Source organism: Elephantulus edwardii, unplaced genomic scaffold, assembly GCF_000299155.1.
Source record: "Elephantulus edwardii isolate Elephantulus edwardi_28Jun2011 unplaced genomic scaffold, EleEdw1.0 scaffold00099, whole genome shotgun sequence".
Lineage (NCBI taxonomy): Eukaryota > Metazoa > Chordata > Mammalia > Macroscelidea > Macroscelididae > Elephantulus > Elephantulus edwardii.
The window spans coordinates 3,447,722-3,473,668 of NW_006399849.1; the positions used below are offsets into that span (position 1 = coordinate 3,447,722).

At 38.4% G+C, this 25,947-nt stretch overlaps 1 protein-coding gene across 1 annotated transcript in view; it reads right to left on the reverse strand.

Annotated features, from left to right (window-relative positions):
* Positions 1-4,758: 4,758 nt before the first annotated feature.
* Positions 4,759-25,947, reverse strand: part of ZSWIM6 (zinc finger, SWIM-type containing 6) — a 307,528-nt gene continuing 286,339 nt past the window's right edge. Inside the window, exons 9-15 of the mRNA XM_006891537.1 lie at positions 22,449-22,595; positions 18,005-18,265; positions 14,059-14,194; positions 9,948-10,105; positions 9,205-9,368; positions 7,238-7,319; positions 4,759-5,621 (exon numbers count right to left, since the gene is read on the reverse strand). Coding sequence (XP_006891599.1) covers positions 4,759-5,621; positions 7,238-7,319; positions 9,205-9,368; positions 9,948-10,105; positions 14,059-14,194; positions 18,005-18,265; positions 22,449-22,595 — 1,811 coding nt within the window. The remainder of the gene's footprint in view (positions 5,622-7,237; positions 7,320-9,204; positions 9,369-9,947; positions 10,106-14,058; positions 14,195-18,004; positions 18,266-22,448; positions 22,596-25,947) is intronic.

Consider the following 25,947-nt stretch of genomic DNA (forward strand, 5'->3'; position numbering starts at 1 on the left):
ATACATGTTTACATGTTCAAAACTACTGATCTTCAGTAAAAAAATCAAAACATGCTCTCTGCTATCTTTGCCACTTTAGTCAATAGGCACTATCTTATAACTGCTAATTCAGGTTTAAAACTCTAGAGTCATTTCTGATGTCTTTCTCACATGCCACGTATAATGGCAGAATAAAGTAAACCTAAGGTACACAAAATCACATCACTTTTCCCCACCTCACTGATTCCACCAGGTCCAAGTTGCATCATTTCTTGCCTGCATTATTATGATAGCCTTCTAATCATTTGTCTGTGTCCTTTTGCCTTCTAAGCCTGGCAAACCACACCAAATGCTGTGGAGACAACTCCAATTCCAAGGCTGCAAATCTTTATGGGATGAAGCTGCCTCTTCCTCCCTCAGATCCCAGCCTTTCTCTCAGCAGCGCACATAGCACACCATGAAATGGGGCTCTGTCCCAGTCCCACAGCAGCCGACCAAGTGATTTTTCAATTGACGTTTGAATCAGATTATGCGACTCCTCTCCCTTAAATCTTTTAAACAGAGGTAACATTTTTTACCTTCACCTACAAGCCCCTACAGAGTTTGCAACCAACCTGTCTAGCTCTTTAGCCTGAAGAGTTGTAGTCAAACTGACAACACCTGGCAACAATCTCTCCTTCATGGCCTATACCCTACAGGCTCAATTATAGTCTCGTTGCTGTTCTTCGACTTATCTCCTTGCCTTAAAACCACATGCTACATATCAGCAGAGCTAGCTCCTTCATTTTCTTGGGGTATTTCTGTATTTTGGTACATCAGAGGTCTTCCCAGGCCATTCCACCTAACCTTTACCTGTTTTGTTTCTCTTTACCACACACATCACCAGCTACTGTTTATAACATAGTCCCCTCACGAAAATATATGCTCCATGAGAACAGGCATTTCGCTTTGTCCAATACTTGTCTTCTTAGTACCTAGACCCTTTGAAGCTAGCACACACACAAAAAAGGTCTGTTGAAATTCAGCATTCTTATATAAATTTTTTTTGCACAAGCTAGCTTGAATTGCTCTATTTGTGCTTTCTTTTAAAAAAATATACTAACATTTATCACTTAATGATGGTCTTGTTTATTTTTTTACCAATTATTAATTCCTGAAATGGCTACTGTTTAGCAATTCTTTTTTCAGCAATTCAGAAAAAGTTCAGTTTCTCTTTGCTATTCTATCGGCCTAATATTGTGGCTAATTCTGGTGGCATTGCCAAGTCAAAAGCAGGCATTTTGAATCCACCGGCTGTTACAGGAAAAATGGCCAACCTCCTCCCTTGCAATTTATAGCCTCTGAAAACCCACCAGTGGGTCAGCTATGAGTTGGATCCAACTTGATGGTACTTAACAACAATATTATGGTTACAGTGGCTTCAATTAATCATTTTTATTCAATTGACCTAATATTTGAGTTCTGCTGACTTAGTGGTAAGGAGTTGAACTGCCAACCCAAAGGCATATGGTTTGGATACACTAGCTGCTCCACAAGAGAAAGATGGGCAATTGCCTCCTGTGCAATTTACCATCTGAAAATTCGCCAGGGGGTCAGCTATCACAACACCCAGAAACAATGATTGATATGTGAAAGTTATAGAAGGAATACCCATTTTCCTCTGGAACTAGAGATCAAATTTCAAATAAAATCTCCAATCAAGAGAAACTAAACGGCAAATTCCATAATCCACACCCCAGATAGTCAGGAACAAATTATCTTGCCTTATCTAGGTTTACCATTTCTTCCATTTCTCTTTCCTGCTCTAGCACTAGTCCACTGCAAAGTAAGAAGACATACCAAATCAGTTCATTTATTTGACTATGATTGAGGTAAAGAAGAAGAAGGCAAAGTGGTTCAAGAATGCGGACAAAAATGAGTCTGAGGAAATAACAAAATTTATGAGTTCATCATCCTTGGTCTCCTTTTCTATCCTAAAGTGTCAAGAGATCTCATTGCGAAGATAGCTAATAAACACAGAATAATTTGTCACTGGGGAAGATCTCAAAGTCTTGGCTACTACAAGTTACTTTTCTTGTTTTTAATGTCACTAGTGGAATTAACTGTTCCCTAGCTTTTAGCAATCAACTTTTATTATGAAATGCCTCAGTGTTTAAAGAAACCCACGTGAACCTGCATTTAGTCTTGCATGATCTAATTTTAAAAACCCAAGAGTAAACTAGCATATTATAGTTTTGATTTTTATTTCCAACTTCGCATTGAAGAGATTTCAAAATGTTAACTCAAGACTCATGTATTAAATTCCATCTATTCTCTTTACCTCTTGATGTTTGGAATCTACTATTAACAATAGACACCAAAATGAAATGTAAAATTACAAGGGGAATAAGGATTCTGAATAGAGGAACTTTAAAATAAAGCTATTTACATTATTTTGTAACTTCATCTTTGGTGGAGACTGAGTTGGAAAGATGTTTCTAATATATATGTAATTCTTACACTGTTTCAAATGGAATTTCTCTTTAAAATAACCCCACCCAAAAAACCCTCCCACTCAGTCACAAACTTAACACTTATTAAATAAATCAAGTACTGAACACCTGAAATTATAATTTATTAGTTAGGAAGGAATAACCAAATGTACAGACGGGGATGAAATTGGTTATTCTGTCTAGTATCTCATCTGTGTGATTATTGATGTTCGCCTTCTTCATTAAGCAAACTGTAAGTTTCAGGGTCTGTTTTATTCATCATCACATCACCTGGGCCTATCACAGAGCCTGGAAAATAATACATAAGTAATTATTGGTTAAATAAGTTCACATTATAAATACCATATAATAATCTCAATATTATGCAATATGTATATATTATTCTGACTCAGAGATGTCTTCTATCCACCAAATTCAGGAGTAGTAAGAGATACATATCATAAAAGAGGCAGAATCAACTTTCAAAAAACTAATTTTAATCAAAACAAAAATTGTTGATCATTAACAAGTTTATAAAACAGTGATTTAGTTACATAAATAAATTGATATCAGTGTATCAAATCTTAATTACTTTCAACTTCATGAGCATGTTTACATGGGTGATGAAGTACAACCTTTTTTTTTTCTTTTTACCTATTATAATAAATAAAATGGAGCGCATGAAATAGTTCTTCTAAACAAAAATACCTACAAACATACCTCTAGCATGTTCTCTAATGAAGGGAACAAGAGACACTGGACAACTTTTGCACCAAAACATAAAAATTGCTTTAAAAAGCACAAGGTTACAGAATCATCAGCTAAAGTAAAGACACTATACTGTAACCAAAGTTGGTATTTAATAATATAATGAACAGTTTGGTAGTTAGATCTCCAGTTTGGTTATTTTAAAGCATTAAGACAAGGCAAGATAGAAGGCTGCTTTTGTTTGAGTAATTCTAGAGAAAATAAAATATATTTTAAAAAAAGAAAGAAAACTGAAAAGTAGAACAGTCATACCTACACAACTTTCTGTCCTGCACAAAGTCAAAATACCTATGCAGAATAGATATATAATATATATAATGTTATTTGTGCACAAAGGTTAGCTTATTATTAGCTCACTGCAAAGGCATAATGTATCATGTCAATTGTTTTGGAAACCACTTTGTGTTTTGTGTCAAAAGGGTATTTCTTTAAAGTTTCCTAGGCTAGGAGGCACGAACCCCAGTTCTGGCATACTGAATATTCTTAATGCTAAGGCTTGCTGCTCTGGCTGTGTATTTTGTTGTTCCTCTTTATTCTAGTGACTGTTACAAGCATGTGTGGTGTAGTGGTTGTTGTTGGTGTGTGTCAGTGTGTATACATATATATATATATATATGTATACATAAGCTGTATAAATATATATACATATATAATTCTCCCAATAGATCTCAGTCCAACCGTGCAATCCAAAAGGTGGCTCTGCATAGATGCCCAGCAGGAAGTTCACCGCCTGAGCCAACCCTGAAGCAAGGCGCACTTTTAGTCCTTCTAGTAGGTTTCTCTCCTTTTTTTGTTTTTGTTTAAAACCAAGCTACTGCAGCTTCAAGTATTTTGCATTACATAGAATATTTTTTATAAATTAGTTAATGTTATATTTTCAATATTCAGACATATACTATAATATATATACAGTACAATAAATGCTCTCATTCTTTTTTTTTTTAATTTTTTTGATAAATCCCTGAGAATTTATGTTGACAGTCGCTAAGTTTCCACATGCACAAGCATCGTGTGCCATGCTTCTGGACGAACAGCACTGCAAAGCCACGTGGGTCAGCCTTTTAACTATTAGTATTTCATTTTGTTGGTTTGTTTAAATATGCTGAAAATGTAAAGATGAGATACAAAGGAGTAAAGCTGAATCCATTCGAGGTACTTATCACAGGATGGAGGTGTTCTGTTTGGTTTTTAAAGCCATTTCAATTATTTTTTTGAGGCTGTGAACGTATACAGAAAACAGGAGAGCTATGTGGACTTTTGCCACTTGACAACATATACTCAGTGTAAACCAAACCTTTTTAACCTCTCTCTCATACAAAACCAAAAGAAAAGAAAAAGGGGGGAAGAAAAGGAAAGGGGATAAATTAAAAACACACAAGCTTTCACGACATGACAATTTAGTCTGCAAACGCAATATAACTATACACATATAATACCGGTGTGGCTCTGTTCTTTAAGTTAAAAAGGGTACAAAGGCAGGCTCAAGTAAAAACAAACCATCCCGCCCATCCCCACCCCCACCCCATTCATACAAGTCCTATCAACCAAACCTCTCCCGAACCAACATCATCAGTTTCTTTTTGCCTTTATAGATTTGCTTCAGGTTGTCAATAAACTGTGTAAACTGAATGTGTCCATCGTGCGCCATCAAGAAGGTCTCTCGGGCCTTGCTGAGGAACTCAATAAATTCACTATAGTGCCGAGGACTGATGTGTGTGAGGCGTGAGTGCGTTGTGTTGATGTAGGCCCCGATCGTGGCATCCAAGAGTTGCCTCAAGGGAGCTTTGTCCAGTGACATGAGCTTACCAGAGTTCCTCCTTCCATGAAGTCCCACCATGCCGGGAGTGGTCAGAGTGCATCTGCGCAAAATGTCTGACAGTACCGTTGCACACTTGACACTCTTGACCACCAGAGGTATTATAGCTGCAAGCTCATTTTTGCCAAGGGAGTGGCTGAGTGCACAGGCCCACAAAACGTCATTAATGGCAGGGTGTGTGTCCTGATTGTAACTCAGGTTGAGATGGGTCATGGCCAGCGTGGCCAGCTTGTAGGCCCTCATGGGGTACCCGCGATGCTCCATGTACCGTGCTATTGTAAAGAGCTGTGTGTAGCTCATGCCGGTTGTAGCAGCGTCAAGGACTATTTGATACGCCGTCTCAAAAGCTATGTGATCCTTTTCACATAGGGTCAGCGCAGAGAGGGCACAGTTCTGAGGGTCCTTCATGGCGCACTGCAGTGCAAGTGTCCGGGCACTGCTGGCCAGCTTCTCCTGCTGGTGGCAGTCCAGGTGGAGGCGGACAATGGTGCTATTGGACATCACGGTGGTCGCAACAATACTTGTGGCCTCGGTGGGAGTAAAGAGTGTAAACCAGCTCTGCATGATGCTGTCCAGGGCATAAACACCTGCAAGGAACACAAACAAGCCCTATTACTGACAGGGAGGCTTCCCAGAGGTCTACCTTATTTCTACTTTTATAATCAATGCTTACACTGTTAACCATTATAAGACATGAGTGAGGCCAACAAATTCTGTAAGGTTATGTTCCTGGGACCAACCTTTTAGAACAAGGTTATGATAGATTGTTATTCACTGAAACGCCTGAAAGGAACATGAACTTCCTGTAATAAAGAGCTAATCCTCTCGGTGGCTGGTATTTGCACTGTGCAGCTTGCCATTTCAGACAATGGTTCCCTGCTAATGAGTTCTAGGTCACTGGGGTCTCCAGTCAGTTACTCACTACAGAATGTAAGCTAGAGGAACTACCAACTTCATCAGAACCAGAGCATTTTTATATGACGTGTGTTTGTGTGTACATTTAAAGTACATACAATACTGAAATTATTAAACACTCAAGAAATCATATGACCTAATCAAGAGATGAAAGTCAAAAGAAACAGACCTACAGATGACTCGTGCGAACTGTGGCTGAACAAGCTTTATCACAGAACCATTTTAAGTACTGATACCAATATTCCTCAGCTGCATGGATATCCTAAAAGTGAATGGTCTACAATGAAACAGCTGAATCTCTGAGAGAGAAATGAGGTCTGTATCTTGGTGCAGGGTAGGAGAGTTGTGTGCCAAAGTTGGAAATGGCATTGTCTTTGTATCATGTTCCACTAAAACAAAATGTCTATTGAGAGTAACCTTCCTTCTGCCAAAATAACACACCATTTCATATTAACAAAAACTGAGACTGATTTAATTGTATCTGCTCTACATTTCAACACTGAGATGACAGAATCTTCTCAGCAAGAGGTGTGTCTTTTGATGCAAATAGGAAGAAAGAAAGAAAAATTACACAACACTTAAATAGTTGCATTTTGTTTGTGCTAGGAATATATAGTTTTCTTTAGTATCGAGTTTTTGCTGTGGGGGAAAAGGAGGGAAATCATTGGATAAAGGGCCTCAGAAATTGTAGCTTATAGGCAACCAAGGGACTTTCTAATAGCCACTGACTATTTTGCCCATATCTATAAGCTCATCTAAACCACACCCAGGGGTCATTTCTCTGCTGAATACAGTAACATGGCATACTCTAATCACTCATAGCAAGAAAAACTCAATACAACTAGATATTCTGTCCTTATTTTTATTAAATTTTATCAAGTCACTGACACAGCCCAAAATTAGCTTGAAAAGTGGCTCTCCTAACCTACCAAGAATTAACTATGGAACCCTTTTTCTCTAAAATTTTAAACTTGATTATTACAAAAAAAAATTACTCAGAGCTCACTAAACCTGACAAACTAACTGAAGTCAAAGGGAGTAGAGCGTCTTTCATTGACTTATTCCATTATAAAAAAGGGCTTAGATTCCTCAAGATGTGAAAACTTAGAAAATGAAGATAACTATGTAAAACTGAAAGAGGCTGGGAAAATCCCTAAAGCTTGCTTGAAAGTATAGGTGCTCTAGAGATATTAAAGGTAATAGTGAAAATGTTTGTTCTATCTGTAAATGACAAGTTAAATCAGATGATGTGGCAACTGACAAAGCTTCTCCCCAAGACCTGACTTACCAACTTCAGTAGCACAAGTGACAAGCCACCTCACCATCTCGCGACGTCGCCAATTTAAGGTCGATAGTGTCATTCGCATAACCTACAAAAAAAGAATAACAAAACATTTAGGGAGATTATTTTAAATTAACAGAAAACATTTGATTTCAACGTATAAACTACTAGGCATCCTCCAAACTACCAGGAGGCAGAGGAGATTTGTCTAGAGAAAATCTCTGCGCATGAATTTGGATTTATCCATTGCTTATCCCAGTCTAGTAAGCAGGAAGCCTACTTTCTAGTCCTGACCAAATGTGGGATCCTGGTAAGGTCACTCAATCTCTTTCCCCATCTGCAACATTAGAGAGCTGCTTGGAGCACTGAGCAAGTCCATGTCCCACCTCTAACATTCTCTAACTGTCATAGGTGACTCGATGGCAACTAACAACAAAGATGCATGCGGTTCCTTGTTAATTTATTCTGAGTAAGAACCCTCACTTAACAAGAACAACAACAGGAATCCTCAACAGGCAAAGAAATGAAAGGAGGGGGGGAATGAAACAAAACATCCACTGCCACTGACTAGATTCCAATTCACAGCCACTCTGGAGGACAGAGCAGACCTGCCCCGCTGAGTTTCCAAAGCTGTACATTTTATGGAAGCAGATGGTCTCTCACCTATCGCCTATAGAGTCGTTGGTGGGTTTGTACCTTTTAGTTCACAGTCAACCATTTTAACCACAGGACCAACAGCATTCCAAGAGGTAAACAGGCCAAGAAGTAAAAATGTTTGCTTTTGTTACTTCTTCAATCTCTGACTGCCCTTTTTGCTAACTCTGATGACAAGATAAACGTAGGTTTATGGAAAGAAATCTAAAACTTTTTAACTTTCTAATAAAAGGTCTTTCGACACAATTACCCACTTATTACTGCTTAAGATTAAGACTGTCTATGGATATGACAGAGTCCTAGAGAGAACAAGACAGGCAGTAAACTATCAGTCATCTGTCATTTAGTCAGAATTCTGGATAAAATCTCATGTTAATGATGACTCTTACAGCATCATACATTTATGACAAGTGAAAAAAAATAAGCTGAAGAATGAGCACTGATTTTCAAAAATATTTTAAATATAGATCAAGATCAAGTTTCAGTGTAACCTCTTATGCTCGCTACTCGTACAGTTCTGAATGTTACAGTGGTTAAGAATATTCCTACGGATCCATTTAGTTGTATTTTTATTAATCATTGTGAGAGAATCTAGATAGTGAATCAGATCTGTCATCTAATCAGGTCATCTTTTTGGTAATTAGGAGGTGATTCTTTTTCACCTATTTTTTATGGGTGAAATTGAAGAACAGGAGAAGAAATGTTATTATGAGTTCCATGAGAAAAGTAAAATGAGAAACTTTTCAGTAATATGTTAGGAAACTAGAAGCCCCCATCTATCTGCAGGACTGCTTCAGAACATCCTTGGTAAAATGTCCAAGAAGCTGATGAAAGCTCAAACTGGAACCTGGCCTTAACGAATTTTCTCAAAAACTAGAACTTCTAACCTATTATGAATATTCAAATATTGATAAAAATCCATACTGCCTCTAAAAATCTCACCTTAACAATTAAATGTTTATTATATATGGTTAGCTTTACTTAAGTCTCTTGCTAATAATAATCATCTATCTATTCAAAGGAAAAAAAATCCACAATGATAACTCAGAAAAGGGATATTTAAAAATTTTCAAGTAGGCCTTCTAAATATATAGTCGCTCTACCTCAGGTGGCCGTCCAGCTCAGCTGGAGATGACCATGATCCTGAAATGCAATGCCCTCCGCAGTCTACCATAACTGTACTCTGAAAAGTCATTTGCCTACTCCAAAAAGTCCTAACAAACTAAAACAACCCTCAGATGGTGTCTTCATTTAGCAGTTCTTGATGCCCTAGGAATGACGAGGTCTTCACATCTTCCTCTACATCACCAGTCATGTACCTGCAGCCCCAACTCCAGAGACACTTTCAAAAGAGTGATGTCTGGCAAACTGTCCATGAGAGTTGCTATTTTAAATGCATCTTGGGCAAGCTTGAAGATGTGTGATGAGGAGTGAATGTTTTTCTGGATGGATTCTAATACTGTTTCCAGCCTCCGAACATCGCCTGCAATGAACAAGGGGAAATCAAACCAAGTCAAAACAGAGCAAAACAAAACAAAAACGAAACAAAACAATGCAACATACATTATCACAAAGGGAAAGAAAAAGGGAAACAAACATGAAGAACAGTTCATTTACTGAGATGTTTGCAGATGGCACATTTCCATAAGGGTCTATGAATCTCAGTCTCAGAAAAACATCTGCAACACCCACCCTCAATAACTAAAAGCAACTTATGATCTAGAATCAACACAAGATAGCCAATAACTCTCCTAAATTCCACATGCGTATTTTGGAGAAAAAAAAATTAAACTAAGTTTTTAACCTTCTTCTGAATATCAACTACCATTTCCATTTTCCTGCACTGGTAAGCTCAATGATGGAGTTAAATGAGGAAAATTTCCAACTCAAATAAGAAGCACCTGTGTGGCCTTGTAAGCTAATATGTAAAGATCCCTTACTATATATATATATATAAACATAATAGCACCACTCTTGAGAACTTGATAGAAAAATATCACTCTTAAAATGATAATAGAACAAACTAATAAAGGATTTATGAGGTCTCAGGGCAATTCAATACCTTTGGCTGCAGTTAGCATGGTAGATGCCAGCTCACACTGCTGGGATTCTATGTGGCTTAAAGTGAACCAACGAGGGTATCGGTTGGGAACGACTGATGCAATGTGGTGGGGGCGAGTGAGGTCTCCTGTTGGAGCAGTAGATTCCAATACTAGTAACCTGCAATAAGACAAGACAATGAGCCTCGAGTTATAACTTATTCATTCCCATGGCCACAGGAAACAGGCAGCAGAAGTCAAAGGAGTGGGGCAGATGCTAGGAGAAATTGTTCAGGCTTCAGCTGTGGTGTGGCTGTCTTCTGTCGTCTGAATATCAAGATCTTTTCAGTAATTATTCATCCCAAACCTTGAGAGATTTTTATCATTCAGAAATCAAGATATACAGCAGTGCTGAGCTATGAAATAAATTTTTATGTTTACCTACTTTCAAATTCATTTTTTAATCTTCTCATTCTTTAAAAATCAACAGAAACAGCAAAGTGAATATTTAAGACTGAGATTTCAACAACCAGGGATCTGTAATTAGTATGCTTAGTCATTAAAACACAAAACAAGAGGAAATGTAATAAAAAGTGATCTCCCTTTCTTACCTTCCCATTCTCTGCTGAATTAGTTCCTATGACTTCAGGAATTTGCGGTTAGAGTATGTTCTATGAATCATGCCAGAGAAGAACTCAAATGATCTAATTATCTGTCTCTTGACAGTTTTGCATGCAATTCAGTGATTTCTGATTAAGAATGTGGACAAATGCAGAACAATGCTTGAAAAGAAAGCACAGGAGTAGCAATCTCTTCCAAATAAAAGCACCAGGCAAAGAGGTCACTGGAGAAGCTACAACAGAAGCAATTCCTCCAACACAATAAAACACTATTCCACTCAACTATGCCAGGGTTAGAAACTATGGTATAAAAGCTAGGAACCAAGAGGAGTTAGCAGGGTCAAGCTACACTACTGCTCCCATCCAAAAATATCTATTACTCTCGTAATTACCATTACAGGATTTGCAAAGTGGACAATTATTTATCATGAAAGGGATTGCATTTTTAAAAGTAACTCTTAGTGTTCTTGCATTCCCAGGCAGATCTTGCCAGTGTTGCTGCAGAGAAAACCAGTCAACATCCCTGGGAAGATGGCAAGGGGGGAAAAGTCAGCTGCTCCTGCTTTCAGAAGGACTAAGAAGCAAGGATGCACATCGCTCCCTTCCCATTTCCCTGGCTGCCTCAAGAAGTTCTGGCAGGTCATAGCCGTTTAAAACAACAGGCTTTTGGCTGGAACAGTACTGGCTGGTAGAGGAGAAAGGGTAGCAAAACACTTCCCTGTGTGCTGCTTTAGCTCCCATGGAGAAATCGCCTTGACAACAACCAAGGGTGACTAGAAATGAGTGTCCAAGTATCAGAAAAGCAAGTCTTTCCACATAATAAAAAAAAACTCATTGTCTGGTCAGAACTGACTCATAGCTGACCCTGCCCTGGGTTTCTTAAGCTGTAAATTGCACGAGAGGAGTCTGTTCATCTTTGTCACTTGGAGCTACAGGTGTATTTGAACCGCCAGAGAGGTGTGATCTTTGGGCCTAAGAGGCATACCATCAGAGCACCCTTCATGTGATAAAAACAAAACCAAACAAAAAAATCATGTTGACTGTTATTTTTAAGTAATCCAGAAGCACAGAGAAATTGTATGCTATTTTACACTTGGACAGTGGTAGCAGCAACAGCATCTGATGCTATCATAACATTAATGGCGTTCCTTTCAAAGAGGAGTAGAATTCTGAAGATCTGAATAATTACTGAGCTGAGAATCTGACGTCACAAACAATTTCCATTCCAACTTCCCAAAATGGGAAAAGAAGCCTACTTACTATAAAAAATCTCAACCAAAACTGGTCAAAAAGAAATGTGTAAGACAGGCAGTATAAAGTAAAGTGTGAGGGGAGACTTTGGCATATGTTAGTTACGAATTTATTCTTTTTTATCTTAAAACTCACTCCCTGCCATTGCCATTGAATGGGAACTGCCTCACAGCTGAGCCTCCGGCAGGTTTCTGGAGGTTAAGGAGGATAAGCTCACCTTTCTCCCCAGGAATGCCTGGTGGCTTTGAAATGCCAGAGAGATGCTGCCTCTAGGTTCGCAGGGCCACTTTCTACAGACTGCTTACAAGGTTTCTCTGATGGATCAATTTGCCAAAGGTCAATGTGTCACATTAAAGTGCACTGCCAACCTTAAAACACACTGACACACAAATGTATGCACACACACACACACACACACACACACACACATCCTCTCTCTCATCCTATCACTGGATAAAGAAAAGTGTTCTAACAGAAAGCATGATATTCATTAGTTTTCTCAGAACAAAGTTAAGTTTGGGGGTATTAGTAATATATAAGCAAGAATTTTTTTTAATCCATGGTAATAATTACAAACAAAAATTTGGATTAAAAAGTTTCCTACAGGCTCCAACTACTCATCACTATTCACAAGCTTTTAGGTGTACATAAGGTTAGTCCCTAGACAGCTATGATAAAAACAGCCTCTGGGTTGGTTCTGACTCCAGTGTGGCAGAGAACAGTACTCCACACATGACGAGAAGCCAAGACCAAGCTCATGGCTACCTAGCTGATTTCAATGGGAAGACACCCCATAAATGGGGTCTACATGCACACTCCCTTAGAAATACAAGAATGTTTCACCAACTTAAAAACAGAAAGAAAGGGAAAGCACTAATTTTTCTAAGAAACCTGACTGTTACTTTCTAGTCCTTAAAGTTTAAACAATTACATGCAAGACAGAACTATAAATACAAACTCATTAAAAAATAATCACCTTGAACACATTCATGCTAAAAATTTCTTTACTAACTTAATTTAAACAGGCAAGTGAAACTAAAGAGGTGAAGCGGCTGAGGACAAGGGGTCTGTGTTGCTGTAAAGGAAGGGCCGATGAGTGATGAGGATGACAGTGGTCAGAACTCAGGGGAGCCCACCCTGCATACCTAGGAGTGATGCCGTCAACAATGTCCAGTCCTCGAGTGGATCACAAACATGTTTCTGCACGTCTTGAAGGAATTTGGAATGGAACAAGTGTGATGAGCTCCTTCTATTAAAATCAGTCAAGTGTGCTAATTTTTTTTCTTCATTGCTTTAAAAATTTACTTCCTTTCAAGTTTTTCAAAACCAGACCCACTGCTAGGGAGATGATTCTCACTCACAGTGACTCTAGTACAGAGCAAGACAGCTCCATAGTGTTTCCAAGGCTGTCTGTAGATCTTGATGGAAGAAGACTCTTTCTTCCACTGAGTAGCTAGTGGATTGAACAATGTTTAACAGCCAAAAGCCCTAACCAGCATGTCACTAATTTCTAACTTTTAGAAAACAATTCATTATTTAGGAAGGCTACGCTATAGTTTTTGCGTGCTATGCACTGGGGAGCTGGACAGTGACAAGGTATGATAGAGAGAGAATTGATGCCTATGAGCTGTGGTGCTGGAGAGGAGTGCTGAATATACCATGGACTGCTAGGAAAACAAACAAGTTTGTCATAGAGAGGGTGAAACTGAGCAGCTCCTTTGAATCAAGGATTCTGAAGCTTTGTCTGACATACTTTGGGCATGATGCAAGGAGGAACCAGTCCTTGGAGAGGTACAGTGCAGGAGAGGAAGACCCTTGAGGAGATGGATCAATTCAGTGACTGAGGTCGTGGGAGTAGGTGTGTCGGAGACAGTGAAGTTGAAACAGGATAGAGCAGGGTTTAAGGCTCTTGTATATAGGGTTGCTATGAGTCACAAGCGATTCGATGGCCACAAAACACCACCACCTAAGATTGCAGTTTTGTGATTAAACCTGACCTGAATGTGTTTGCTTTCAAAATAGAAAAAGCCTTGATGCGCAGGAATAGGACAGAATCAAGGATACAGCTCTTCCCTTTCTTTAAATCAAAACCAAAACAAGGGAACAAGAAAACCACCATGACAAGATTCCATGAAGCATCAAGAAGTAATTCCATGAGCTTTTCTGCTGCCTTTAAGAAACCTGAATGAAGAAGCTGGTCAACAGCCATTTTCCCACTGGGGAGTTTGGATCACCTCTGCCCAGCTGGGCTGTAAATACGTACCGCATCGCTCTCAGTGCAATTTTGTATGCCAATTCAGCATCATGAGGTAGGAGAGAGGTGAAGAGATACTTGGCAAATGTGTGCATCGGAACGCTCTCCCGGTGGATTATTTCACCTAAACCACTATATGGTCCGGCTGTGGAAAGAGAGAGTACATATTTTACATTCCTAAAATGAACTAAGGCTTCTTGAAAAGTATAGTCAAAAATTTATATGTAAAATCTTAACACATACAAGTTAATCTAGTAAAGAACTGAATCTAAGTGATGGCAGAAATAAAGACAATTCTTAACACACACACACAGAAAGATCTTAGGGGGTATAATATCTGTTATAGAACTCATTTAATGAACAATCCCCCACTGAACCAAGCCCAAAGGAGAAACACAGAACTGTGGGGCAGATGTCTTTCACATTACACATGCTTTTAAGAAAAAAGGAGCCCTCTGAAACGTAAAATCTCCTTGAACTGGAGAAACGTCCTCTCTAACTGTAAGCATCGACATTTACAGATGCGCGATGACTCTGCAACTTAACTATGGAACCTGTCCCTGGCCCCCATCAGTCTTAGGGGCAGAGATAAGCCAGGCTTCAGGAGAGGACGGCTCTGCCTGAAGGGTCAAAGAAATGGGGGAGGATTCGGAACCAAATTCTTCACACAAAGACTTTAAACACTGTTGGCTTCCATGAAGAAGAAAGAGATTAAAAAAAAATTAAAAAAAAAATAAAAAAAGAAGAGATACTAATTTCCAGAGATAGATTAATAATAAAAAAATCACTATCATTTGATACTAACCATAAACAAAAGGAAAAAAAAAAACACAACAAAAGTCACTGGAAATCTCTACCACAATGGGCACCAGAAGGACAATTTCAAAAACAAAATTGCCTATAAGCTGTCAAACTGACTGGCATGGTGGCAGTGCTGACTTTCCCCAGGTGCTTCCTGAATGCTGTCCTGAGAAGGGCAACACAGTATTTTAAAATAAATTTTGAAAGGAAACCACAGTGGTTAGTTCAACCACTTCACGTAGGTCCCAGGAGGTTTAGCTACTGTAAAGTGTTTAATAAGCTGGTTTCCATGTCACTTTTGGTAACATCTGTTTCATGATTTCTAGAGTTATGAGCCATGACACCACTACTCGGAGGACATAATGTATTTGTTTTTCATGCGGAAATTGTCTGGCAAAGAGTTTAGAATCCACAAAAGGCAGTTCCCAAGAAGCAGTGAGAGGAGCTGTGAGAGGTGGATGCTGGGTAGGACTCTGATACAGTCTAAATAATGTCAATGGAAGTTACTTTAAAATTTGTTTATTTGGGAGTGTATTTGAACTTTTATTACTTAAGTACTTTAAAATTAGATAAGTTCTTTTTTTTTCTACTGTTATCTGCTGTTGAGTCGGCACCAATTCACTAGCCAACCTTCCAGAGAGAGTTTTTAGAGGCTCTAAGTCAGATCGGAGGAGACTGTTCATCTTTTTCCTGCAGAGAAGTTGCTGGATTCAAAACCCATGCCTCTGGGTTGGCAGCGTAACTCCTTAAGCACTAGATCACAAGAGATGATAGAAAAGAGCTCCTTCCTTTCCACTAGCAAACTTAAATCCATCCTGTTCTTGTGGACCGTAGAACTGAAATGATTTACAGCTGACCCTCCAGCAGGTTTTCAGTTAAATCACATGGGAGGAGAGCGTCCATCCCTCTCCTGTGGAGCATTTGGGGGATTCAAACTGTTTTCAGGACTGCAGTGCAGATTCTTACCACTAGACCATTGTAGCTCCGTCCTAGGTTTCTAATTTTACCAAATTTATTAATCTTTTTATTTGAAGATATTTTAAACTATTTAAATGGTTTCAGTGTGACTAACTCTTTTGCATTTACAGACTAAAGAGTTAATTTGTAGATTATCTAAATTCTTCATTTTGTTGACATTTTATTTCTGTGTCTCCCTTTAAACCAAGATACCTATTTGCACTTAACAGTGCTAGGTTCAAATGTATAGCCAACATTTTTACTGCGACATTTCTCAACAAGCAAAACATTTTATTGGAGGCACAGTTGTAAGCTTGAGATCACAAAATTATTTGTAGATTAATAATCAGTATCATTTCAGTTCACTATTAAAATAAATGATGGCAAACTGGAATTTGGGACTGCTTCTTCTAAAGTGTATTCCCAATATGCCAAAGATACACCAAACGCTATAGCCAGACGAGACCAGCACTTAACAATATAGGATTGCTGCTCTTTTTTATCTTTTTTACTCCCTAGATACTTAGGTCTGCCCACAAATTTTTCTTGATATTAGTAAAGAGTATACATGCTTAAACCTCTGTGTTCTAGTACTGTCAGCTCATCATAGAGATGAGATCAGGCACATTCAGGACTACATGGCCATACACTCAACTCAATCATAGAGTTTATATCTCCTGTAGTTTACAGAAATGACCCCGTGGCTTCCCCGTGGCTGCCTCCTGTCCTGGACAGCATTCCTCTGGGTTTTGCTGGAGTGAGAAAGAAAGTGAAGGCTGGAAGGAGCCAGTGGCCTTTAGTATTAGGCACATGGCCAAGAAAAACTTTTAATGGGAAGGATGGACTAAAAATAGACTAAGAGTAAGTAAAAATCATTCATGAGTAATGACAACAAATTGAAAGAGTCAATGATAAATAGATAACAGACACTTTTTAAAAAGCACTTGTCCTCATGCTGTCATTCAATATATCATGAAAATCAAAAGCCAATGACAGATAACATTGAAAAAAATGTTTGTAGCTGATGATACTGCTTATTTCAAAAGGTAAAAACAAAATGAAAATTATCATTAAATAATCAAGATTACTCCTAAAATTTAGAAAAATGGGCTTTTATCAATAGAAGGGGGGAAAAAAGACGAGTTTTTCAAATATGAATATTAGGAAGTTCTAGCAAAATTAAATATACAATTAATAAGGTTTATCTTAAGAACATTTTTCCCTTTAAAATGCATTTCTACCAACATACATAGAAAGAAATACATTTATGAATGTATATATATTTGAATAAAATATCTTTATATATATGTTTATTCTTCAGCAACAAAGGAAGTTTTAAAATGCCATTTTCTCTAAATTCCTTCCCCAAATGTAACCTTTTATGAGCCTAGTAATCTTGGAGAATCCCAAAAATAATAACACACAGGTATTTGAGAAGTAGAAGTAATTCTTTCAATTACACACTACCTGAATTTGCACCAAAGATTAGACCATTATACTAATAACACTTAGCCTTTTGGAGGAAAAAGAAATCTAAAAATAATGTCAGCTCAAATGTGTTAGGCTCTTTAGATTTTAGCCTTATAAAGAGAAAATTAGACTTTACAAAAAGAAGCCCATCAAACTTTTTTACTTAGTGAATCTATGCTTAATGAATAGCTTGAAATATTTAGTTGAAGTGGAAATTCACTCCTGTAGCTCTCGTTACTTTGACAGTGTGAGTAAATGACATATTCAAAACCCAGAGGAGGTAACAGCCAATAATATGGAGGTATGCCAACTGATTGCAATTTTATTATTTAATTGATTGAGCAATCAGAAATATGGCGACCATCAATCTCTCACTAAATATCAAACTGAGAAATCGCAGGAACAATACAGCCTAAATAAAAAATGGTCCTTCGTAAAACTTGTGGTATCATACAGGGTTTACTTCAAAGCTTCTGACATTTAAATGGGACTATCTGTGTAACCAGCCAAATAAAATGATATACATTTAAACTTCTTACTATTAAGTGCAACTATTTTTTTAGACAGCAAACATACCTAAAATACTCAGTAACTATACCAATTAGGATACCCAAGAGCACTGAGAAGGAAGAATGGAGATGTGCATAAAAGATACAGTAAAAACCAAAATTACAAATATTTGTGACTTTATAACATTAACAAGTAGAAAACATCTTTATCAAGCTACCTTCTAATAGGAAGACTGCTTGCTTGCGAAAAATTTTCACCAGTGTGTCATCCAATTCAATTTCCTGAAGTTTAGAAATGAGCTGCTCCTCATTCCGGCAAACCTTCTCTTGCGTGTACAGCCCATCAGGCATGATACGCTGCTGTCCCAGCCCTATCAGGGCCACCTCCACAGCCAGTGTTAAATAGGATTCCCCTTCTTCCAAGAACTTGTGTGCGGGCAGATGCTGGTATTCAAGAGACTTGCACTGACCCATATTGTCTGTAAAACAGCACAAAGAAATGAGCTCAGAAACTACTTCTGCAGGTATGCAGACAGGTAAAAATATTTTATTATACCAATAATGTTAAATGAATTAGTGACTTAATTCTGAGAAGGTAAAAAAATAATATTCCTTAGGTTAAAGTGCAAAGTTTTCAAAAGTCCTTTTTAAATGGCTATGAATGATTAAACGTGTAGGTTGATGTGGTGGTGGACAGAATATTACACGTTTTTCTTTCTCACGGAAAATGAATCACCAGAGAAAACCACAAAAGAACTTAGGAACTCTAACACGTGAAAAAGAATTAAGTAAAATTGTATGAGACAGCAATTCTTTTGTAAAAAAAAACCAAACTGCACAAATCAACACTCTTGCCATTAAAAAAAAATTACTTTTATTATAATGTTGAAATGTATAATGAAAACAAAATAAAATATTTACTGTAGTCCATAGAGAGGAGTCCTGCTAACCCAAAGGTTGCACATTTCTGGTGGTCTGAATTCACCAGCTGCTCCAATGAAGAAAGATGGACAGTCTCTTCCCATGAGATTTACAGCTATGGAAACTCAAAGAAGGGTCAACTATGAGTCAGTCTCGACTCAACAGCAATGAGTTCTTTAAACTTTTTTTGTTGTTAACCCAGAGTCATCAATTATATCAACAGGAATGGTCTTTGGAGAATGACTCCAATCTCTGCTATGAGGCTTCTATTAGAAACTATAGTAGACGTCAGCTATCCAACTCCCAAGATGAACTAATTCAGGGCCCTATCTTTTTACTTTCCTGTTAAGAATTTGGGTCACCTATAATCCATGAAGTTAAGGATCATAGGACAAGATAATGAACCCCTCAGAATCAGGAGCCAAGGAAGCAGGAGACTGTCCTTTCTCCCTTCCTCACCTCCATTTAATGCCTTAGAGTCATCTTTTGAGGGATGCTTTTTAAATCTCAAGAGATCAAAGTGAAATCTCAAAACACTTTAAAGTAATGTGTGAGGTAGAGCAGCTTTGAGAAATTTTGTGCTCTTCTATGGAGTCTTGGGGTTTGTGGTGCTTAAAATTGTGTGGCTTACTATTTAAAAGGTCAGTTGTTTACTCTGCAGCAGAAAGATAGGAGAGTGTTTTTTCCATAAAATTCACAGCTTTTGAAACCCCCTAGGCAATGCACCCTAGACAGTCCTTTTGAGTTGGAACTGACTTGATGACAATGGGTTTGGGTTTGGTTTGGGTTTTATTTTTGAATGTTGTTCTTAATGTAGACTAAAATACTTAAGTGACAAACAAGTTAACTTATAATATAAAAACAAATCAGGAAAATTAAAATTAACCACCTGATGCTAAATGCTATGATATACATCATTATTTTATGTCTTCATGCTAGAAAAAGCCCTAAGCCTAGAGAAATTCTTAGATCTGAATAATTAGTTAGAAGGAAATAAATTCTGATTCGTCACAACATGCTGTCAGCTGCCAACTTTTTACCAGTTTGCGGATGCCTGCTAAAATACAGGAAGATGCCTTCCAAAATACAGGAGGGTGTCATTTCCTTGTCCTCTTGGCTGTTTGTTGTTGTTATTAGGTGCTGCTGAGATGAGTAAGACTCATAGTGACACTGTGAACAACAGATCTGAGCCCTGTCCTGTCCTGTGCCATCCTCACACCTCCTGTCACATTGGAGCCCATTGCTGCAGTCACTGTGTCAATCCGCCTTGATGAGGATCTTACTCTCTTTCACCATTCCTCCACCTTTCCAAGCAAGAACCTCTCCAGCAATATGCCTAATGTATGTGACACAAAACTTGTTCATCTTAACTTCCAAGAAGCACTCTGCTGCACTTTTTCCAAAACACATTTGTTCTTTTGGCAGTCCTTGGGATATTAAGTTTTTTCCCCAACACTACAATCCAAAGGCATTAACTTTATGTCATTCTTATTCATCGTCCAGCTCTCAGATGTGTAGCAAGTGCCTAAAAAGACCGTAGCCTGAATCAAGAGCATCTTAGTTCTCAAACTAACATCTCTGCTCCTCAGTAACCGAAGAGGTCGCTGACTGTAGACTTTCCCAGAGCAATACATCTCCAGATTTCCTGACTGCTGGCACCAAAGGTGCTGCCAAGGATCCAAGTAAGATGAAGTCATTGACAGTTTCAATCTTTTCACCATCTATCATGATGTTACCTATTGGTTCAGTGCTGAGGATTTTTGTTGATGTTGAAATACAATCCACATTTAAGGCTTCCTTGTTTGATCTTCTGCAACAAGGGCTTCAAGTACTCTCTACTTTCAGCAAGCAAGTGAGTGTTATTTGCATAATGAAGGTTATTAATGAGTCTTCCTCCAGTCTTGATGCCACATTCTTCTTCAGAGTCCAACATCATGAATAATTTGTTCATACTGGACAGGCATAGACAAAGGATACAACCCTGGTGCATACTTCTCTTAATTTTATACAAATGTAGTATTCCCTTAAGGAGCTCTGGTGAACTAGTGACAAGAAGGTGTGCTGGTATCCCAAAGGCACGTGGTTTGAATCCATCAGCTGCTCTGCAGGAGAAGGAGGGGCAATCTTCTCCTGTGCGACTAACTGACTCTGAAAACCTGCCAGAGGGTCAGCTATCAGACGGTTCAGATTCTGAAGTGCACAACAACAACCGTGTTCCCTTGCTCTGTTTGCACAATAGCCTGTTGGTCCAAGTATAGGGTTTGTACAAACACAATTTGTTGTTGTGTTGTTATGTGCCATCAAGTCGTTTGCGACTCATAGCGACCCTATGTGTAAGAGCTCTAAATGCTGTTCTAGTCTGTGCCAACCTAGCCATATCAGACGCACTTATTCCCACAGCTCCAGTCACAGAATCGATCCCTATCATGGAAGGTCTTCCTCTTCTTTGCCGCCCCCCTCCACTCTGCCAAACACGATGTCCCTCTCCAAGGACCAGTCCCTCCTCGTAACATGCCCAAAGTATGTCAGCCAAAGCTTCAGAATCCTTGACTCAAGGAGCATTCTGGCTTCACCTTCTCCAGGACAAACCTGTTTGTTCTCCTAGCAGTCCATGGTATATTCTACACTCTTCTCCAGCACCAAAGCTCAAAGGCATCAATTCTCTTTCTATCATATATTCACTGCCCAACTCTCTGATGCATAGCACATAACTGCAAAGACTATAGCCAGGGTCAGGTGCACCTTAGTCTCCAGCCTGACGTCATTGCTCTTCAGTGCTCTTGAGAGGTCCCTCACAGCTGACTTTCACAATGCAATTCCTCTCTTGATTTCCTGGCTGCTGTTACCAAGAGTGTTGATTGTGGAGCCAAGTAAACGAAAACAGTTAACTATCTCAATCTCTTCACCATCCATACTGATGTTGCCAATTGGCCCAGTGGTGAGAATCTTTGTTTTCTTGATGTTGAGCTTCAGTCCATATTGAAGGCTGCAGTCCTTGACCTTCAGCAGCAAGGGCTTCAGGTCCTCCTCAGTTTAAGCAAGCAGGGTTGTGTCATCTGCATAACGCAGGTTGTTGATGACTCTTCAACCAATCCTGATGCCACATTCCTCCTCGTACAGCCCAGCATCCCAGATGATCTATTCTGCATACAGATCGAAAAGGTATGGAGACAGAATACATCACTCGTGGACCCCTTTCTTGATTTTGAACCATGTAGTGTCTCTCTGCTCTGTTCTGACGACTGCCTCTTAGTCCAAGTATAGTTTTTGCATTAGCACAATCAAATGTTCTGTTCTATAATTCCCATTAATTCCCATTCTCCGTGTTAGCCATAATTTGTTATGTGCCACAGAGTCAAATTGCTTTGCATAGTTCATACAGCACAAACATACATTCTTTTGACATTCCTTCCTTTCAGTCAGGGTCCATCTGACAACAGAAGTGGTATTATGATGCCATGACATTTTCTAAATTCAGCTTGAACTTCTGGAAGTTCTCTATGTACTCTTCTGGCTAATACTGAATTATTTTCAGCAATATTTTGTTTGCATATGATATTATTTGATAATTTCCATATTCTGTTGGATCACTTGGAAATGGGAACAAATATAGATCTATTTCATATTTTCTTGCTAACTGTAGTCATTTCTATTAATTCATAAAACAGACTGTGATGAAAAGTAGTGATAAAAGTCATAAAGAAAGAGAAAAGCATGTCAGACAAGTGTTGGTGGTTTTACCTGTGAAATCTGAGAACCCAGAGCAGTTTTCATCATCGATGCGACAGGCTTCCATAAGGCAACTGAAGAGCGTGCCCACAGGGTCTAGGGGATGTCCAACCCAGCCCTCCAGATTGGTTATTGAGGTTATGCTCTTATGGGGTAGCTCTGTGTAAGGAAAAGATTTGATAGATGAGGAGAGAAGAGATGGAGAAAAGAGGCTTTACCATTAATAGTTTTATCTTACGATTACCTGCGTTCAGTTGGAAACATTTCTTTAATTTGAAGCACAGAAACAAAAGGTACACAGAATATCCAATTTATAAATTGTCTAAGTTCTAAAAATATGTCCACACAAGTCAATATAAATGGTATTCATTTTCTACTACAGCTCCCAAATATCTATTTAATTCATGTATCCAGGGTCCTGAGCTAATATGATAATTTATACAGCTAGACACTTGAGCATGGGGGGAAATGAACTAAAAAATTTCATCTGAGAAGTGAGGGACAATGCCCCACACTTCCTTGAGGAAGGAGATACACTGCCAACCTAAGGGCAGGTGGGTGAAATCCACCAGCTGCTCCGCAGGACAGTCTCTTCTGGTGTGATTTATAGCCTCCAGAAACCCACCGGAGGGTGAACTCTATGTCAGTTCTGACTCAACAGTACAACAGCCACCATGACCATCACACCAGTGCACAATGTCCCGGGCTGCCAACCACTAAGGTGGAGATGTTCTGTGAGAGAAAGATGAGCAGTCCCCTCCTATAAAGATTTCCATCTCAGATGCCGTGGAGGGTCACTAAGAGTGGGAACCAACTCGGCAGCAGTGAACGTCAAGTTCTTTCTTTAAAAGGTCTCCCTGGAATTTTCAGCTGGACAAACTTACAGCTGTATTAAGATGAGACAAAGGTACCTCAGAGTCAGTATTATAAACTGAGTACTTAAACTGGGGACTAGAGGGCAGCTATAGCCTCAGTTAGACAACGACTTCCCCATTAATATCATTACTTAAGTCCTTTATTTATTATTATTATTATTATTATTCCTTCCTTATTGTCAACCTATCAACCATTTGTGAGAGGACCTCTGCCACACACACACAAAAAGAAAGGATAAGGTAGTAGGTAATTTGCATGAAACACATTCTTGTCCTTTCATTCACAGAAATGTTATGACGTTGACATTCTTAAGTTAAACTATTTCATGTTTTAGGATGCTTATTGTTGTAAATAATATAGTACCTAATATCTAACTGCTTACTAAAGTAATAAATAAATAATTATATTTCCTTCTTAAGATAAAATATAATATATATATGCAATATAAAATGTATAAGGAAAAAGGCATACAAATAGCTAGAGCCATTATATAAATCCAGTGTTCCTTGAGAAATTGTTTAGTTGTGAACTATGAAATATCATTACATAAAATGGAGTATGACCTAGTGTGTTCAAACTGACATAAGCTAGAGTGCCAGATTTCTTGGAAAAGATCTTCCCTTCAGTTTCTGCAACTGCCTTTCATGTGTGGAAAGATTTGGAAACAACCCAATGTTGTTGTTATTGTCTGTCAAGTAAGAACTGACCCATAGCTGAGCCTCCAGCATTTTGAGAGGCTGGAAATTACTTGGGAAGCAATTGCCCATCTTTGTCTTGAAGAGTAGCTAGATGATTTGAACTGTGAGCCTTCACATTTGCAGTGCAACTCCTTACTCCTAGGCCACCACAGCTTCCTATTTATATATATAATAAACATATATATAAACATACACACATATACATAAGCAAAAAGTACTGTGTTTTTATTAATGCAAGCTATAGTGAAATGCTGAAGCCTGTGACAGTGATGTGCCAATCGTGGTAATGGGCACCCATGGTGGACAGTGTGGGCTGGAGCTTCCCGACTAAATCAATCCTGGAAGCAGGAGCGGCATCCACTTCCAAAATGGCTTGCCTCCGGAAACTCTATGTACGAACAGTGCTCAGGCTGTTCATTCATAGGGTCGCTATGAGTAGTCTACGACTGGATGGAATTAAACAACAACAACAACATAGTCAAATGTTACAAAGTATTTCCATCTTTATGGTGCTAGTTTCAAAATATTAGTGGGAAAACAAAAAATGAAAAAAATTAAAAAGGTTTATTGGGTTTGTCTGTTTTCGGTTTTACAGAATCAGGAAACTGGCCTATATCATGCTAAACAGTACTGGAAATGTACAAGACATTTTATTAGCTCTTGTTTTGGAGATGGTGCAGCCAGAGTGCTCTTTGGAGGCAAGAATGATGAGGCTTCACCTCATATACTTTGGGCATGTTGGTAGGAGGGACCATTCCTTGGAGAAGGACACGATGCTGGGAAGGGTGAGGGGCCAGCAAGGGAAAGGAAGACCCTCAAACAGGTGGACTGACATGGTGACTGCTCTAATAGGCTCTTGTGGGTCAGGAAGCTTAAGGAGAGTGCAGGATAGAATAGAGTTCAGATCTTTTGTTCTTAGGGTCGCTATGAATCATACTCAGTTTGACGACACCTAACACCACCAATCTTGTCATACAGCAAATCACATGTTGAAACTGGAAAATCCAATGAACCCTATTTTTTTTCAATGAACCCTATTTTTAAAAATACAAACCCAAAACAAACAGAAAAAAGCGAAAGAAGATGCAAAATGTAAAATATAATCTTAAAAATGCTTAAGAATACTCTGAAATAAAAATTTTTATAGTTTTCAGAATAAAGAGAAATGAGCTCGATGACATAAATCAGAGCTAAAGAAAGATCTCAAAACAGAATCTACAACAAACACTTAAAAAAATCCTACATAATATAAAAGGAACAGATAGATACATTTTTTCTGACTAGCACCTTATACACATAAAATAATTATTCTCAATGACTATTATTTCATATATTATTTAGCAATATTTGTCTAAAATAAAAATATTAATAAAAATAAATAAAAATATCTTTTCTTGACTGTAGCTCATTGAGTCTCATTTAAGAACTTGAACAAGTTAGGAGTTTTGAGTTAGTCACTTTGTTGTTGCTGTGAGGTGTGGAGTCAGAATTGACTCACGGCCGACCCTCCAAAGGGTTTTCAGAGTCTGTAAATCACAGAAGAGGAGACTATCCATCCTTCTCCAGTGGAAAAGCTCATGGATTTGAACCATGTGCCTACTCAATATAACTTCTTACCAAGTGTTCTTTAATTTGTAATAAAAAAATTATTACAGATAAAAATTTTTAAAGTGAGTACAGTGTGCCAGGCACTGTTCTGAATTTTACAGGAATTAACTATTTTAATATTCTCAACAATTCTAAGAGATAGGTTCAATGCTAACAGCCATTCCACAGGGAACTCTAAATCCCAGAAAGGCTAACGTCGCCTGAGGTTACCCAGCTGGGGCCTTCTGCCAAGACTGAAACAGAGGCTATCTACTTCAAGATTGGCTAACTTGCATCTCATGTAATTGTCTCTCACATATATCAGTTACTCAAACAAAATGGAATTTTCT